General features: G+C 57.7%; 1 protein-coding gene across 1 annotated transcript; it reads right to left on the bottom strand.

Annotated features, from left to right (window-relative positions):
* Positions 1-496: 496 nt before the first annotated feature.
* Positions 497-13,161, bottom strand: HSD11B2 (hydroxysteroid 11-beta dehydrogenase 2). The gene is made up of 5 exons (XM_038740665.1): positions 12,903-13,161; positions 2,754-2,966; positions 2,326-2,511; positions 1,653-1,790; positions 497-1,325 (listed from the first exon to the last, which is right to left on the bottom strand). The coding sequence occupies exons 1-5, from the start codon at positions 13,159-13,161 to the stop codon at positions 970-972; spliced, it is 1,152 nt and encodes a 383-aa protein (XP_038596593.1). The 3' UTR covers positions 497-969.
* Positions 13,162-13,977: the final 816 nt, after the last annotated feature.

Here is a 13,977-nt window from a genome sequence, read left to right as displayed (position 1 = left end):
TCTCTAGGAAAGATGAATCTGAACTGGGCATGCTGGGTGGCAGTTGTGCTTCTGGGAGGTGGAGGGAGGGTGGGCAGAGTTGAGGGCCCAGGATGAAAAGCAGTCGCTGAGGAGAGTTGGGGAGGGGGCAGGGAGTCTGGGCTGCTCCCCTGGGTAGAAGGCTGAGACGGGAAAGACCTGTCAGTCTGGCTCAGGCCAGGGTGCTCAGAGCCTAGCGCCTCCCCCTCTGATCGTATCTGGCCCAGAATACAGGGTCTCTTCCTCCTGGGGGAGAGCGGGGGTGCTCAGAGGCCCTCCTGCCTGAAACACAGAGAATGGTAGTATAGGTAGCCTGTGTCTAGAACTGTGTGGATCACCCCTTGCCCCCGTCTCCTAAGCATATGCACGTGCTCCCTCATGTGTGTGCTCTCCCTCTCTCTCTTTCTCTCTCTCTACACACACACACAATTTCCCCTTTATTCCCCCTACAAGAAAACAAACATGTCTGGCCTTTTTTAGGAGAAATAAAAATACTAATTTATTTAAAAAGTGACAGTCAGGAAATGAGTGAAGTGAAAGTTGTCAGCCCCTTTCCCTTTGTAACCCACTCTTTCCCCCGACTCTGCTTCTGCCAGCCCTGTCTCCCTCCCTTCCAGTCCCCACCGACCCTGCAGCTCTCAACGCAGTAGGGGTCGGGGCTCCCCTGGCTCTGCAGAGCTTTCATTTTTAAGCCTGCCAAAATAGTGGTGGTGAACCCTACGGGTCCCAAGGTGGCCAGAGATTTCCCCTTTTGTTGAGATAAATTACTACATGGGGAGAACCTGGTATGGAGCAGGGGGGTAGAGCCCTGCCCGGTCCCCCTCTGCCTGCTGCCCAGAGGCCCGGAGCGGCCCTGCCAGCCAAAGCCTCGGCTCTGGATGCGGTGGCATCCTTGGCTGACTCGCACCTGCTATGTCTCGGCCTCCCGGGAGCAGGGGGGAGTCTGGCTGCCTACTGGGCCTTGGCGTGAGCGGGAGCCCGCAAGGCACGGGGCAGCTTCTGGCTGATGAAGAACTCCCGCAGGAAGCGGGCACGCAGGGCATCTGGCAGGTAGTAGTGGATGAAGTACATGAGAGTTACCCCCCGGCCGGCATAGTAGCGCCGGCGGGGCCAGGGGGCCAGCAGCGCGTCGGTGATGGCTTCCACCACAGGGCTCAGGTCCTTCACGGCCAGCTCCAGGACCCGCAGGAACTGGCCGTGCGTGTGCTCAATGTACTCCTCCCCGTACGCCTGCAGCAGCTCCCCGGGCAGGCTGGCCAGCAGCCGCTGCTTCCGCTGGTCCCATACTCTAGGGTCCTCCAGCGCCCCTGGGAGGGTGGCAGGGGGGACAGGCCTGTGTGGGACTCAGGCCTCCGCCACGCGCAGGAGCATGGCAGACAGTAGCCCTACCCCCTGCGTTGAGGGGGGGTATCCGAGACACTCCCCCACCCTGGCCCTTCTCTGGAGGGGCAGCAAGAGGGCAGCAAGCCCTCTACCTCTAGTGGTGAGGTTGAAAGGAAGGGAGAGAGCAAGACGCTAGCTCGGCCAGAAAGTTCTCCAAGCTCCGGGAGGCTTGGCTTGACGGACCCCTGCTCAACTAGCGGCCCCCCACCGGCACCCGCTCTTCCCTGGCCCTGGCCCTGGCCCCGTCTTACCAGTCTTGAAGCAGCCGGGCTGGATGACGCTGACCTTGATCCCCCAGGGGAGTAGCTCGCTGCGGAAGGTGTCCATGAGCAGCGCCACGGCGGCCTTGGAAGCCCCGTAGGCAGCCAGGCAAGGGTATGGCATGTCACCTACGGGAACGCGGGGCGTCACGCCAGCAGTCGGTCGGTCAGTCGGCCGACACAGCTCGGCTCCCGCAATCCTTCGAATCCCTCCCGGAGCCCCCGGATTCCCCATTCCCATGGAACCCCTCCCAAGGCCAGTGCTCTGCACACAGGTAGTAGCTCAATACATACCACTGATTGATTCATCGATTGACTTCCTCAGCTGGGGCTACTCCCCTCCTTTCCTCCTCTTGCTCCCCCCTCACCCTCCCTTCAGCCCCAACACAGGCCATCAGATTTTGGGGAAGGGTATCCTGAGGGTGGGGACCGGGGCTGGGGAAAACCCAGGGGGCCAGTACTGGTGATGGAACCCGCTCCACCTCAAGCTGGCTCCCCATTCCCAGACCCTTCCCTGCTGGTTCTCCCAACTTCCTGGGCCTCTCTTCCCCTTCCCTCCCTTCCCCTCTGTAGTGCCCCCGCCCCTTACCCCAGGCCCCACCTTGGCTTTTCGCTTCTCCTCTAACCCTCCCGTCCCCCCTTGCCCTTCTCCCCAGCCCCTCACCGGCTGGACTGCCCAAGGTGACAATGCGACCCTGGGACTGGCGCAGAAGTGGCAGAAGCCCCTTGGTCAGCTCTAGGGCCCCGAAGAAGTTGATCTCCATGCAGCTTCGGAACTTGGCGAGCGGGGACAGCTCCACATCAGCCACAATGTCATTGAAGCCAGCGTTGTTCACCAGGGCCCACAGTCCTGAGGGGCAGGCAGTATGTTCACTGCCTGTCCACTGCCACCCCATCCACTCTCAACAGCCCCCATGGACCATGGGCCTGGGCAGGGGCCCCTTCCTGGCCAACCAGAGCACCCAGATTCCCAGGGAAACACCCTCTCCCCCGCCCCCATCACCCATCAGCCCCTGTCCACCTCTGGGCTCCCTGCCTTCCCTCCTTCCCTTCTTCCCTTGTCCTGTCCCCTCCTGCCCTCCCTCTACTGACCAGTGCTTGCAGTTTGGGACTTGGCCTGCTCAAGTGCCCGCTGGATGTCATCGGGCTTGGTCAGGTCCATCTGTAGCAGCTTGAGGCGAGGCGAGCAGCTATTTCGCAGTTCCTGTGCCCCTGGTCCCTCAAGAGCCAGGACTGTGGCCAGCACCGTGAAGCCCATCGAGTCCAGCTGTTGTGCGGTCACTTTGCCGAAGCCTGAATCGCAGCCTGGGTTGGAGGTGGGGTGGGGGTATTGGGTCGGGAGGGAGGCAGGGGGAGACCGTCAGCTAGAGGGCCCAGAAACCTGGGTGGGGGCAGTCCGGCCACCCACTGGCATGGCCCAGCCTGCCTGCACCCCTGTGTAGGCACCCGACCTTATGCTGGGAATTGGCTGCTGGGGTCAAGGAAGAATGGGTCGGGGGGAGGGGAGGCGGGGGCACTTCTCCAGGCAGCTCTTGTCCCACCACTTTTCATATAGAAAAGCTTTTAGACTGTGAGCCCACTGTTGGGTAGGGACTGTCTCTATATGTTGCCAATTTGTACTTCCCAAGCGCTTAGTACAGTGCTCTGCACACAGTAAGCGCTCAATAAATACGATTGATGATGATATAGAACATAGCAGGGCACCTGCCAGGGAGGGCCCAGCCTTGGGTGGGGGTTGGAACATAATCCCTTAGATCGTGAGCCCCATGAGGGACAGGGACTGTGTCTGACCTGATTATCTTGTATCTGCCCCAGCACTTAGTACAGTGTCTGGCATGTCTGACCTGATTATCTTGTATCTGCCCCAGCACTTAGTACAGTGTCTGGCACAGCGTAAGTGCTTAACAAATACCACTGTTATCATTATTAGTGTTTTTATTATTATTATTGTTATTATTAACTTGAACCCAGCACCCAGAGGAAAGAGTAGTTCATGTTTGTGTTTACTAAGCACTTACGATGTGCTAAGCACTAGGGTAAATACAGGATCATCAGATCAGCCCCGGCCTCTGGACTACACGAGGCAGACAATCTAGGTGCAGGTAGGCGCATACATAAAGCACTACGAACAGGTTTTTTTTTTCCTTTAACGGTATTTGATAAGCACTGTACTAAGTGCCGGGGTAGAGACGAGCTAATCAGGTTGGACACAGTCCACGTCCACATGGGGCTCACAGTCTTAATCTCCAATTTACAGATGAGGTAACTTGAGGCCCAAAGCAGTGAAGTAGACTTGCCCAAGGTCACTCAGCAGGCAAGGGGTGGAATCAGGATAAAAACCCAGGTCTTTCTGACTCCCAGTCCCGTGCTCTTTCCACAAGGCCACGCTGCTTCTCTATCACAATTATATTACAAATAATAGCCCATTTCCAATTCAGCAATGAGAGAGGACCCAGGTGCCCTCTCATCCTATTCCCCCCGGGAGGCAGAAGGGGCTGCCAGCTCACTAATGGGGTTAATTAGTCCATCTGGACTTCAGCCCTGCCTGGCACTGGCCATCTCTGCCATCCAGCCTGCCCTCCCCGAGAATAGGAAGGGCACTGAGCCAGAGCAGAGCTACAAGATGGTCATATTCCCTGCCCTGTCACCTCCCGCCCTTCTGGGGGTGGAATGGGATCCCGTGAGCCAGGCCTCTGCCCTGTTTCTGTTTGTCTGTATTCCCTCCTACCCCTCTGGGGTCCCCGGCTTCCTCTCCACTTCGCTGATCCTGGGACGTGATCCAGGAGAGCCATCCCCACAAAGGCCTAGGCTGGAGTTTGGGTGCTGCTCTTCCCCCTGAAGTGTCCCCTCACCAGCCTGTGAGCGGAGGGGGGAGGGGGAGGAGAGGAGAAGGGAAGCTCCTCAGAGGACTGGATGGGGATCCCCCACTGCCCCCTGAGAAGGCATCTCAGACCCCAGTGGACCCCTGGGTGAAGCAAGGAAGAGATATCCCCGGGCACCCCTTCCCCACCCTCCCAGCCACCCTGACCCACACAGGCAGGACAACATTCCTGGCACCTGAATCTCTGAACTGGGGTACCTGCTGCCTGATCGTCCTATACACCTCCCAAGCCCACCCCCTAGGTCCCCCTGGATCTCCCCTCCCAACCACTCTGGTCGGCTCCTGCAGCCCTGACCAGGAGCCAGAAGAGCTCAGGATACTAGAGCAGTCCCCAGCCTGGATTGGGGGGAAGGGGGGCTGTGACCAGACAGAAGGGTATGAAGCTGGGGTGGCAGCAGTGATCTGACAGGACTGAGCCATTTTCCCAGGAGACCCCTTAAACTGGTCAGGTCCTGGCGATCCGTCCCTCAGTCGCCTCTGGGCAGACGGCGCTGCTCCCAGCACTGTGGCCACTGGGCAAATCCAGGTCTTCTCCCAACTCATCTCTCCACTCCTGGCCCCTGCAAGCAAGGAGAAGCAGCATGGAAAGAGCACGGGCCCGGGAGTCGGAGGACCTGGGTTCTGATACCCGCTCTGCCAATTGCTTGTTGTGTGACCTTGGGCAAGTCACTTAACTTCTCTGTGCCTCAGTTTCCTCAGCTATAAAATGGGAATTAAAAGCCTATTCTTCCTCCCACTTAGACTGTGAGCCCAGTGCAGGACGGGGATTGTTTCTTACCTAATTAACTTATACCTATCCCAGCGCTCAGAACGGTGTTTGACGGATAGTGAGCCCTTAACAAATACCATTTTTAAAAAAAGAGGCCGAGGCTGCCCTTTCTGGGGTCCCAGCTGACCTCTGCAGCCCTCCTTGGCCCTCTTTCTGGGTGACTGCCCAGGTGCCAGGGCCCCAGGCTCAACTCCCCACCCGGAGCAGCTCCAGCCCCGCCCCCCGCCCTGCAGTGCTCCCACTATCGGAGTGAGAACAAAAGCAGCGTGGAGGCTGTAGCATTTCCTGGAGCGGTGTTTGGCTTGGCCCAGTCCCCGCTTCCTCCACCCTCCCAAGCCCTCCCCCGGCCCTCTGCCCTGCCCCCTTCCCCACCTCCCACAGAGAGATGAAGAGAATCCCATGGCAGGCAGTCCGGCAGGCAGGCAGGTACCTCTGGGTGTGCTCCTCCCTCTGGGGAGCATCCAAATTCGTGTCCCTGTACTTATGTGCACCCCTGGATGCAGAGGTCCAGGTCCTCTGCCCGCCCAGGGTATACAGTAAGCCAACTTAGTCCTCTTGGCACATGCTGCTGCTGTTGAGTCTGCATCTGTCATTTGTCCCGCCAGTCTGTTAGCTCCTCCAGGGGCAGGATCCTGGGCTAGGCTCTGATCTGGAAACTCCATGGCAGCAACGGCCAGGCAGGGCTACAGAGAACTTTGTCGAGAACAATGATGGTGAAGAGAGAGTGTTTGCGTGTATGTGTGTCTCCATGAACTGGGTGTAAGTCTGTCCATACGTGTGTCTCTGGTTGGACCCCGAGCTGTGGTGGGTATTAGGGTTTGCGGGGAGGAGGCAAGGAAGCTTTCTATCAGCCCCAGCCAGGGTCAGTCACATCCCAGCCTACAAAGAGGCTGAAACCTCAACTTCTTCCTCCAGTCAGGACTCTCAGCCCTGGCATGTGTGATCTTCTTCCAGTTTGGGCTCAAGCTCGGGTCTGGCCTCCTTCCTTCTGTTTCTTACCCTGATGTGGGATCCCCCCCCACCCCCGACCCTTGGTCCCCAGACCATGTAGGAAGGGAACAGCCCGAGCTGGGAGCCATCATTCCCCATTGGGCCAGGAGGGGAGGGGGCAGGACTGTGCCAACCCGACGGGCACAGGGACAGAGTGTTCCCGCTGCCAGCAGAGCTATCCCTCTCCCCCTCTCCCCCACCCACTGCCGCACCCTGCTGTCTGAATGAGAGAAGAGAGTTTGAGTGTCCCAGTTCAACCTCTGTACCCACGGGGGTGAAATACGGGGCTAGGCCATCTGGAATCAGGAATCCGCTAGCCAGCCAGACAGTCAGTCAGCCAGCCAGCCAGGTCTGCACTCTCTCAGCTTTGAACCCACCAGCCAGTCAATTGTATTTATTGAGCACTTACTGTATGCAGAGCACTGTACTAAGCGCTTGGGGGAGTACAATATGCCAATATAATAGACACATTCCCTGCCCACGGTGAGCTGGGTGCCCCTCTCTCCTGTGATTGCCCTCAACCGGATGGAAGTATATGATGAAGGTGAGGCAGGAAAGATGCAGGAAAGAAAGGGAAATGCAGGATCAAGGTTCGGGGCATTTCCCAGCTCTGCCAACTGGCCCGCGGAGACTCGCAGTCTCTGCCATCTTAGCCCAAGTGTCCAAGGGCAGGGCTCCCTACATTCCAATTCCTGGGGTTCAGCCCTCATGATCAGTAACCCGGCCCAACCTGACCCTTGGCCCCATCGCCCTCTCTCCCCTGACACCACATCAGTGGCTAGGGCAGGAGCCCCACGGAGGAGCCCTTCCGTCCCCTGCCTACCCCAGTACCATCATCGGTCTTGTCCCTAGGGGGTGGGGGAGTGAGGGGTGCAGCTTGGAGCCCAGCCATAGCCTCAGGCCTCTCTCATCCACCTTGCAGTCTCTTAGGGGTCATATTTCAGGGCTGGGAATGGGGAACTTTCCTAGATGGGGGCCTGGAAAAAGGGAGGGGGTGATGCCTCAGGGATCTCAAGTGGTGGGGGAGCTCCCTGTCAGGAAGGGGGTCTCCCCAAATGGCTCTTTGTTATGACCTTAGCCCCTCTTTCCCAGCTTCCCTCTGGCAGGATGAGTATGCCTGTCTGCCCTCCCCATCTCCCCCCTGGCCTTTCCCTGAGTCAGCACATACTTCTCCAGCCATTGACAGCTGACCTTGCTGCTAGGCCTCCCCTGCTGGCTTCAGCCTGGGGTGTGTGTGGGGGGGGTCGGTCAAGGCAGGGAGTCATTAACCCTCTGTGACCAGTCAGCCTGCCTTCCCGGGCCCCACATCCCTGCCATCTCCTGTTGTCTGAGAGTCGAGGCAGGGCTAGGGGGTTCTAACCCCAACCAGTAGAGAGGATTCCCTGGGCCTTAGGGGACCGTACAACTCCTTTCTGTGCTCCCAACCTCTGTTTCTCAGCAAGAACCCAGAGCTGAGGAGTACAGAAATAACACAGGCTGGGGAGAGCTCCTCTGCTTGGAGGTAGAGGAATAGAAATGATGACCTCAAGCCATTGTTGCCAACTTGGACTTCCCAAGCGCTTAGTACAGTGCTCAGCACACAGTAAGCGCTCAATAAATACGATTGAACGAATGAATGAATATATGTATATATGTTTGTACGTATTTACTACCCTATTTTATTTGTACATATTTATTTTATTTTGTTAATATGTTTGGTTTTGTTGTCTGTCTCCCCCTTCTAGACTGTGAGCCCGCTGTTGGGTAGGGACCATCTCTAGATGTTGCCAACTTGTCCTTCCCAAGTGCTTGGTACAGTGCTCTGCACACAGTAAGCGCTCAATAAATGCGATTGAATGAATGAATGGGTATATGTATATATGTTTGTACGTATTTACTACTCTATTCATTTTATTTGTACATATTTATTCTATTTATTTTATTTTGTTAATATGTTTTGTTTTGTTGTCTGTCTCCCCCTTCTAGACTGTGAGCCCACTGTTGGGTAGGGACCGTCTCTAGACGTTGCCAATTTGTACTTCCCAAGCGCTTAGTGCAGTGCTCTGCACACAGTAAGTGCTCAATAAATACGATTGAATGAATGAATGAATGAATATATGTATATATGTTTGTACGTATTTACTACTCTATTCATTTTATTCGTACATATTTATTCTATTTATTTTATTTTGTTAATATGTTTGGTTTTGTTGTCTGTCTCCCCCTTCTAGACTGTGAGCCCGCTGTTGGGTAGGGACCGTCTCTAGATGTTGCAAACTTGTACTTCCCAAGTGCTTAGTACAGTGCTCTGCACACAGTAAGCGCTCAATAAATACGAGTGAATGAATGAATGAATGAATGAATTCTCCTAGACTGGGAGCCTGAAATAGCAGGAGGGGAACCTGTTCAGGGTCCCCTTGGGTCCAAGTTCCTTACTCAGGATCAGCCAAGGGTGCATACCACAATGTCTAAGAGCTCTCCGAGAATGGGGAGAGACAGACAGACAGACAGAGACACCCAGAGCCAACCTGAGTGTAGTAAATGGGAGGAGGGAAAAGTCTCGGGTCTTCTGGGATCCTGATGCACAGAGCCCCCTTGCTGCCCATCATTCATTCATTCATTCATTCAATCGTATTTATTGAGTGCTTACTGTGTGCAGAGCACTGTACTAAGCGCTTGATGTTTGTTGGAAGGGAAAGAGTAGCGGCTTAAATAGGGGAGAAGCGGTGGGGAAGGATGTTTACCCCCAATCCCAACAAGGGGAAGCCTAGAAAATCGTGAGGGAAATGGGCTGGGAGAAGAGACACCGTGCCAAAAGGATGCTAGTTCACAGAAGGAGAAAATCTGAGACTAGCAACTTCCCTCTCCCACTCCCCCCGCCCCGTGCCTTTAGCATGATTATGAGCACGCCTGCGCGCGCGCACACACACACACACACACACACATACACTCACTCACTCACTCACTCTGGTGTCTGATTGGAGAAGCCTCACCTCAGCAGGATCCTTCCAAGGCGATCCCATCCATCTCCCTGACTCTGGGCAGGAGATGGCTCCCCCAACCCAATGTGTTAGGCATCTCCTGTTTAGAGACCGCAGGAGCCACCACACCCTCCCTTGGCCCCAAGTTCTAGTATCTCTCAGCCCTCTCTGATGAGAAGTTCCTCCTGCCATCCAACTCAGAGCCCTCCTGCGGCAACCTGTTTGTTCTTGTCCCATGGTCGGAAGAGAGGGGAAACACGAGATCACCCTCCTCCAAAGAATAAGCCTTCAGCAGCTGCCTCTGAGTGACCAGCACCCTCAGCACTGGGTCACTAGCTCATCAAGGTGTGACCCTGCTAGCTGGAGGCTGGGTTGGGATGAAGCAGAGAGAACCGGGTCACTCTCCTCAATCGGGGCTGAAGGATGCAAAGCCCTTAGCCCAGTACCAAGCTCAATGCTCTCCAGGGGAGGAGGAAGGAATCTTGGGACAGTGACCTCACCTAACCCCTTTTGCAATGGCCGAGGAGGCTCTGGGCCAGCTTTCCCCCATTCCTCCTTCCCATCCCCTTCCACCAGCCTGGTGTTTCCAAAGCTTCCACCTTTTGGCCCCAGAAGCCGGTGTGCGGAAGCAGCTAGACTGTGTCGAGCTGCCTGGTACAGTGCCCTCATCCCAGCTCCTGAGACGACGCCCCTGGCCCTTGCTGTCCACTGTCCCCCAGGCACCCCTCCCTCTCCTCGGCCCCTGTAGGATTCAGACCCACACGGCCATGCCCAACAGCAGTGTTCTGCGGCCGCCGAGCCAAGAAGCCCTGTTCTCCCAGGGTCCTCCCGAGAGGCCCTCCCACTCCACCCCGCACAAGGGCCGGGAAGGGGCTAGGGGAGGCCCTAGTGGGTAGTTAGAAGAAGAGCTTCAGCACTGTCAGAAAAGGCTGGAGTCCACAGCAGACGCCCCTCTCCCCCACAGGCTGAAGGACGTGAGCTCTCCAATACACCCCAGCCCCCAGGCAGTGCAGAAACAGAGCCAGGGCCTCTGCTGGGAAAGAAAGCAGCCGCCCCCCCCCAGCCCCCCTTCTCCGCCTCCTCCCCCTCCCCAGCCCCCAGGCTTCCCCGTGACAGATTTATTCTCATCTCTAAACAAAGGGAGCTCAGCTCCAAGCTGGATTCAGGAGGCACCTGAGTCCTCTATAGTTGCGCCCACCCCGCAGTTTCTCACCCCTTTGCCAGCCCCTACAGAGATGGCCACTCCATCCACCCATCACCCCGCACCTCCAGAGAGCCAGTCCGGTTGTGGGTAGACCCTGGAGACTGGTACTGGCCATGATCCTCGCCTGGGAGGGTAGGGAGCTGGCCAGGGGGTTAGGGTACAAGCCCCTCCAGACACATTCCCCGCATCCTTCTTTCTCTTCCAGCCTCCTGCTCCTCTGCAAGGAGCTTCATCCCTTTAGAGACATCTGACAACTCATGCATATCACCTTGTGTGGGAACCCAGGTGGGACAGTACGAGCCAGCTGACCTCAGAAAGCAGGGTGCTCTCTCATGGCTAGGGACCCGAGGGCTTCTCTGATGCCCCAGGAACTGGGTAAGGAGCTGGAAGAAGGGACCCCACTGCCCCTTCCCCTCATCTCCTTGCTCCAGTTCAGAGCAAGACAGACAGTAGGGCATCTCTCTCCCTGCTGTGGTGCCCGGTCTCCCAGCTAAGAGCACTGGTGGAGCCTTGGCATAGGGATGCTCAGGCTGAGTCTGAGCCCACCCTGTGTGCCAGGCAGGAGCTCTCCACATTCCTTCATGCCATACCGCCCACGCCACATGCCCTCAGTAAGTCCCAGCTTCCTCACACCCCTGGCTTCCCCTTCTCCTCCCATCCAGCCCCCTCCACCTAGCTCTCTGTTCCTCCATCTGTCTGGGCCCCATTCGGGCCGGGTAGAACTTAGCAGGTCACTAAATTTATTGGAGTCAGCAGAGAACCCAGGTGCTTTAATCTCAGCTCTGCCCCCACTGTATTGTGTGACCCCAAAGAAATCCCTGTCTGGGCCCCTCCCTGCGGCGCCCCCCCAAACCCCTATATCTCCACAAGGAGAATTCCAGTCCTTGCATGCTCCCCACAAACCCCTGGCTGTGTGAGTGGAACGGATCCAAGAGTGAGTATGGGGGCTTTCTGGAAGGAGCTGAGGGGGAGGCTAGGGTGGAACCATGAAAAGAGTGCTGGTTTCCCTATTGGCCTCCTCATGTTGGAGAGCCATCTCCCTGGGTCAGAGCAGCAAAGATTCCTCTCCCCCTCTCTCCCAGTTAGTGAGTTTCTGGGTAGGGGACAGGCAGCCCTCTTCTCCTGTGTGGCTCTCCTTGCTCAGGCTCAGCTTGTCTGTCCCCTTGGATGTAGAGCGAGATGTGCCTCTAAGAACTCCTCAAGCCCCATTACTCTGAGGCTGTCCCTATTTTCCCAGGGCCATCACCACCCCCAACTTGCCCTACTATCCCAGGGCCATCATCACCCCCAACTTCTCTCTAGGCCATTCCCTCTCCCCATCATTTCTCTCCCTTTTTCTGTCTTTCTATCTCTCCTCCCCTCCTTTCCTGCCCCGGCCCTCTGGTGGCACCAATCAATCATATTTTTTGAGCACTTACTGTGTGCAGAGCACTGTATTAAGCGCTCGGTAGAGTACACTATAACAGATTTGGTAGACACCTCCCCTGCCCACAGCGAGCTTAGGGTAAAGAAAATCAGCCGAAACACTCTCCAGGCCCCTCATAGCAATTCTAATACCTCCTTATCAAAGGTAGGGGTGGGGCACTTCCCCCCTGAGCAAGTGACTTTGGACCTGTGCTCACTGACCAGTCATTTGGGGTCCAGTTGAGCACACTGTCCAGGAAGTCCAGGTCAAGTATGGGGGGGGGGGGGCTCCACAAGGAATGCCCACCCCCGGGTATGGCTTTCAGGTGTGTTAAGAGTTGGAACTGATTGGGGCAAAAGCCCTTTACCCCAATCCACTCATTAGAACTGGCGCTGTGGGATGGGAAACCGGAGCTGAGCACATGGCAGAGATGCTTGTTTTGCTCCTCTGGGCTCCCCTGCAACCTTCCCTCTCCCCCTCTTCTCTATCTGTCCTGCACCCTTGCCAACTTCCCACGTGTTCGGACAGAGAAGAGTGCCCTCCTCGAAGAGGGGAAAAAAGAAACCCGGGGAAGCGGGGGGGCGGGAGGGCAGGATGCCTCCAGCTTAAAGGCTGCCAGACAGGGATGGAGGTACTAGAGTTCGCTGGAGGCAAGAACTCCCGACGCTCGACGGGAACTAGTGGGCATTCACTCGTTCATTCATTCAGTCGTATTTATTGAGCGCCTACTGCGTGCGGAGCACTGTACTAAGCGCTTGGGAAGTACAAGTCGGCAACATCTAGAGACGGTCCCTACCCAATAACGGGCTCACAGACCAGAAGACGACAGCGGGCACACCTGGCCCTTCCAGAAAGCGGTACCTGCTGTTGCGGGGCTTGGGAGTGCCCGAGGCTTGGTGGGGAGACTACAGAGAGCTCCCAGTTCTTGCTCGCCCCCTCGACTGATCGCTGGCAGGGAGGGAACGGCCACGCGTCCGCCGATGAGCCCACCCCGGAGGGGGGCGGCCGGCCCTCCGCCTCTGCCCCACTCACCCGTGATGAGCACCACCTTCCCCGCCACGGGCAGCAAGCTCTTCCGAGCCAGGCGGGAGAGTACGAGCCAGCCGGCCCCGGCGAGCAGGGCGGCGGCCGGCAGCGGGGGCAGGACCCGGTGGCACAGCCACGCCAGCCCGGCCAGCAGCGCCAGGGCCCCGAGGAGCGCCCGGTCCGGCCGCAGGGCCGAGCGGCGCAACTGGACCAGCGCCCGGCCGGCCACCAGGACCCACGCGCAGCACAACGGCCCAGCTTCCATGGCCGGGCCCCGGGGGCCGGGGGGGGGGGGGGGGGGAAGGGGAGCAGAGGTGCGCTGCGGGACACACAAACCCACACTCACATTCACACTCCTCCACACGCTCCCTTTATAAAGCAGCAGCAGCAGCAGCAGCAGCAGCAGCAGCGGGGGTGGGGCCGCCCCCCTTCCAATGGGAGGAGTTGGCCGGACCGACCTGCCCCCCACCCCACTCGGTCCTGAGCCAGGACGACCCCCGAGCAGCCCAAGCCGCCTGGGGCTGGCCGCCCCTCTCCCCTCCCCACCCCGATTCCCCCGTCTCCCTCCCCGGCAGGTGCCCCCGGCCCCCTCCCCCGCCTTCCCCAGAGGCTTTCTAAGAGCTGAGCCGGTTCCCCGCCCCTCCCTTCTCCTCCAAGAGCCCCGACTCGCCCCGCCCGCCTTTTCCCCGCCCGCTGGGTCGGCTCCGCTTTCTAAGAAGACAGAACAAAGTTGAGAGCCAGAGCTGCTGCTGCTGTTGTTGTTGCTGTTGCTGCTGCTGCTGCTGCTGCTGCTGCTGCTGCTGCTGCTGCTGAGACCCGGCCGGTCCCGCCCCCTCAGGCCGGGAAAAGGCGCTTTCTCTCGCTCCCTGCATCTCTATACTGCCTTTCTGCGCCTCTTTGTCTCTGTCTTTCTCTGAGGATCTCTGTCATCTCTCGAACGCTGTCTTTGTCTTTCTGTTTCTGCCTGCCTGTCGTTGTCTTCTCTCTCTCTCTCTCTCTCTCTCTCTCTCTCTCTCTCTCTCTCTCTCTCTCTCTCTCTCTCTCTCTCTCTCTCCTCGGCGTTTGGCACGGGGTAACCCCA

Source organism: Tachyglossus aculeatus, chromosome X1 (genome assembly GCF_015852505.1).
Source record: "Tachyglossus aculeatus isolate mTacAcu1 chromosome X1, mTacAcu1.pri, whole genome shotgun sequence".
In the NCBI taxonomy this organism is placed as follows: domain Eukaryota; kingdom Metazoa; phylum Chordata; class Mammalia; order Monotremata; family Tachyglossidae; genus Tachyglossus; species Tachyglossus aculeatus.
This window is presented reverse-complemented; position numbering and strand designations above follow the sequence as displayed.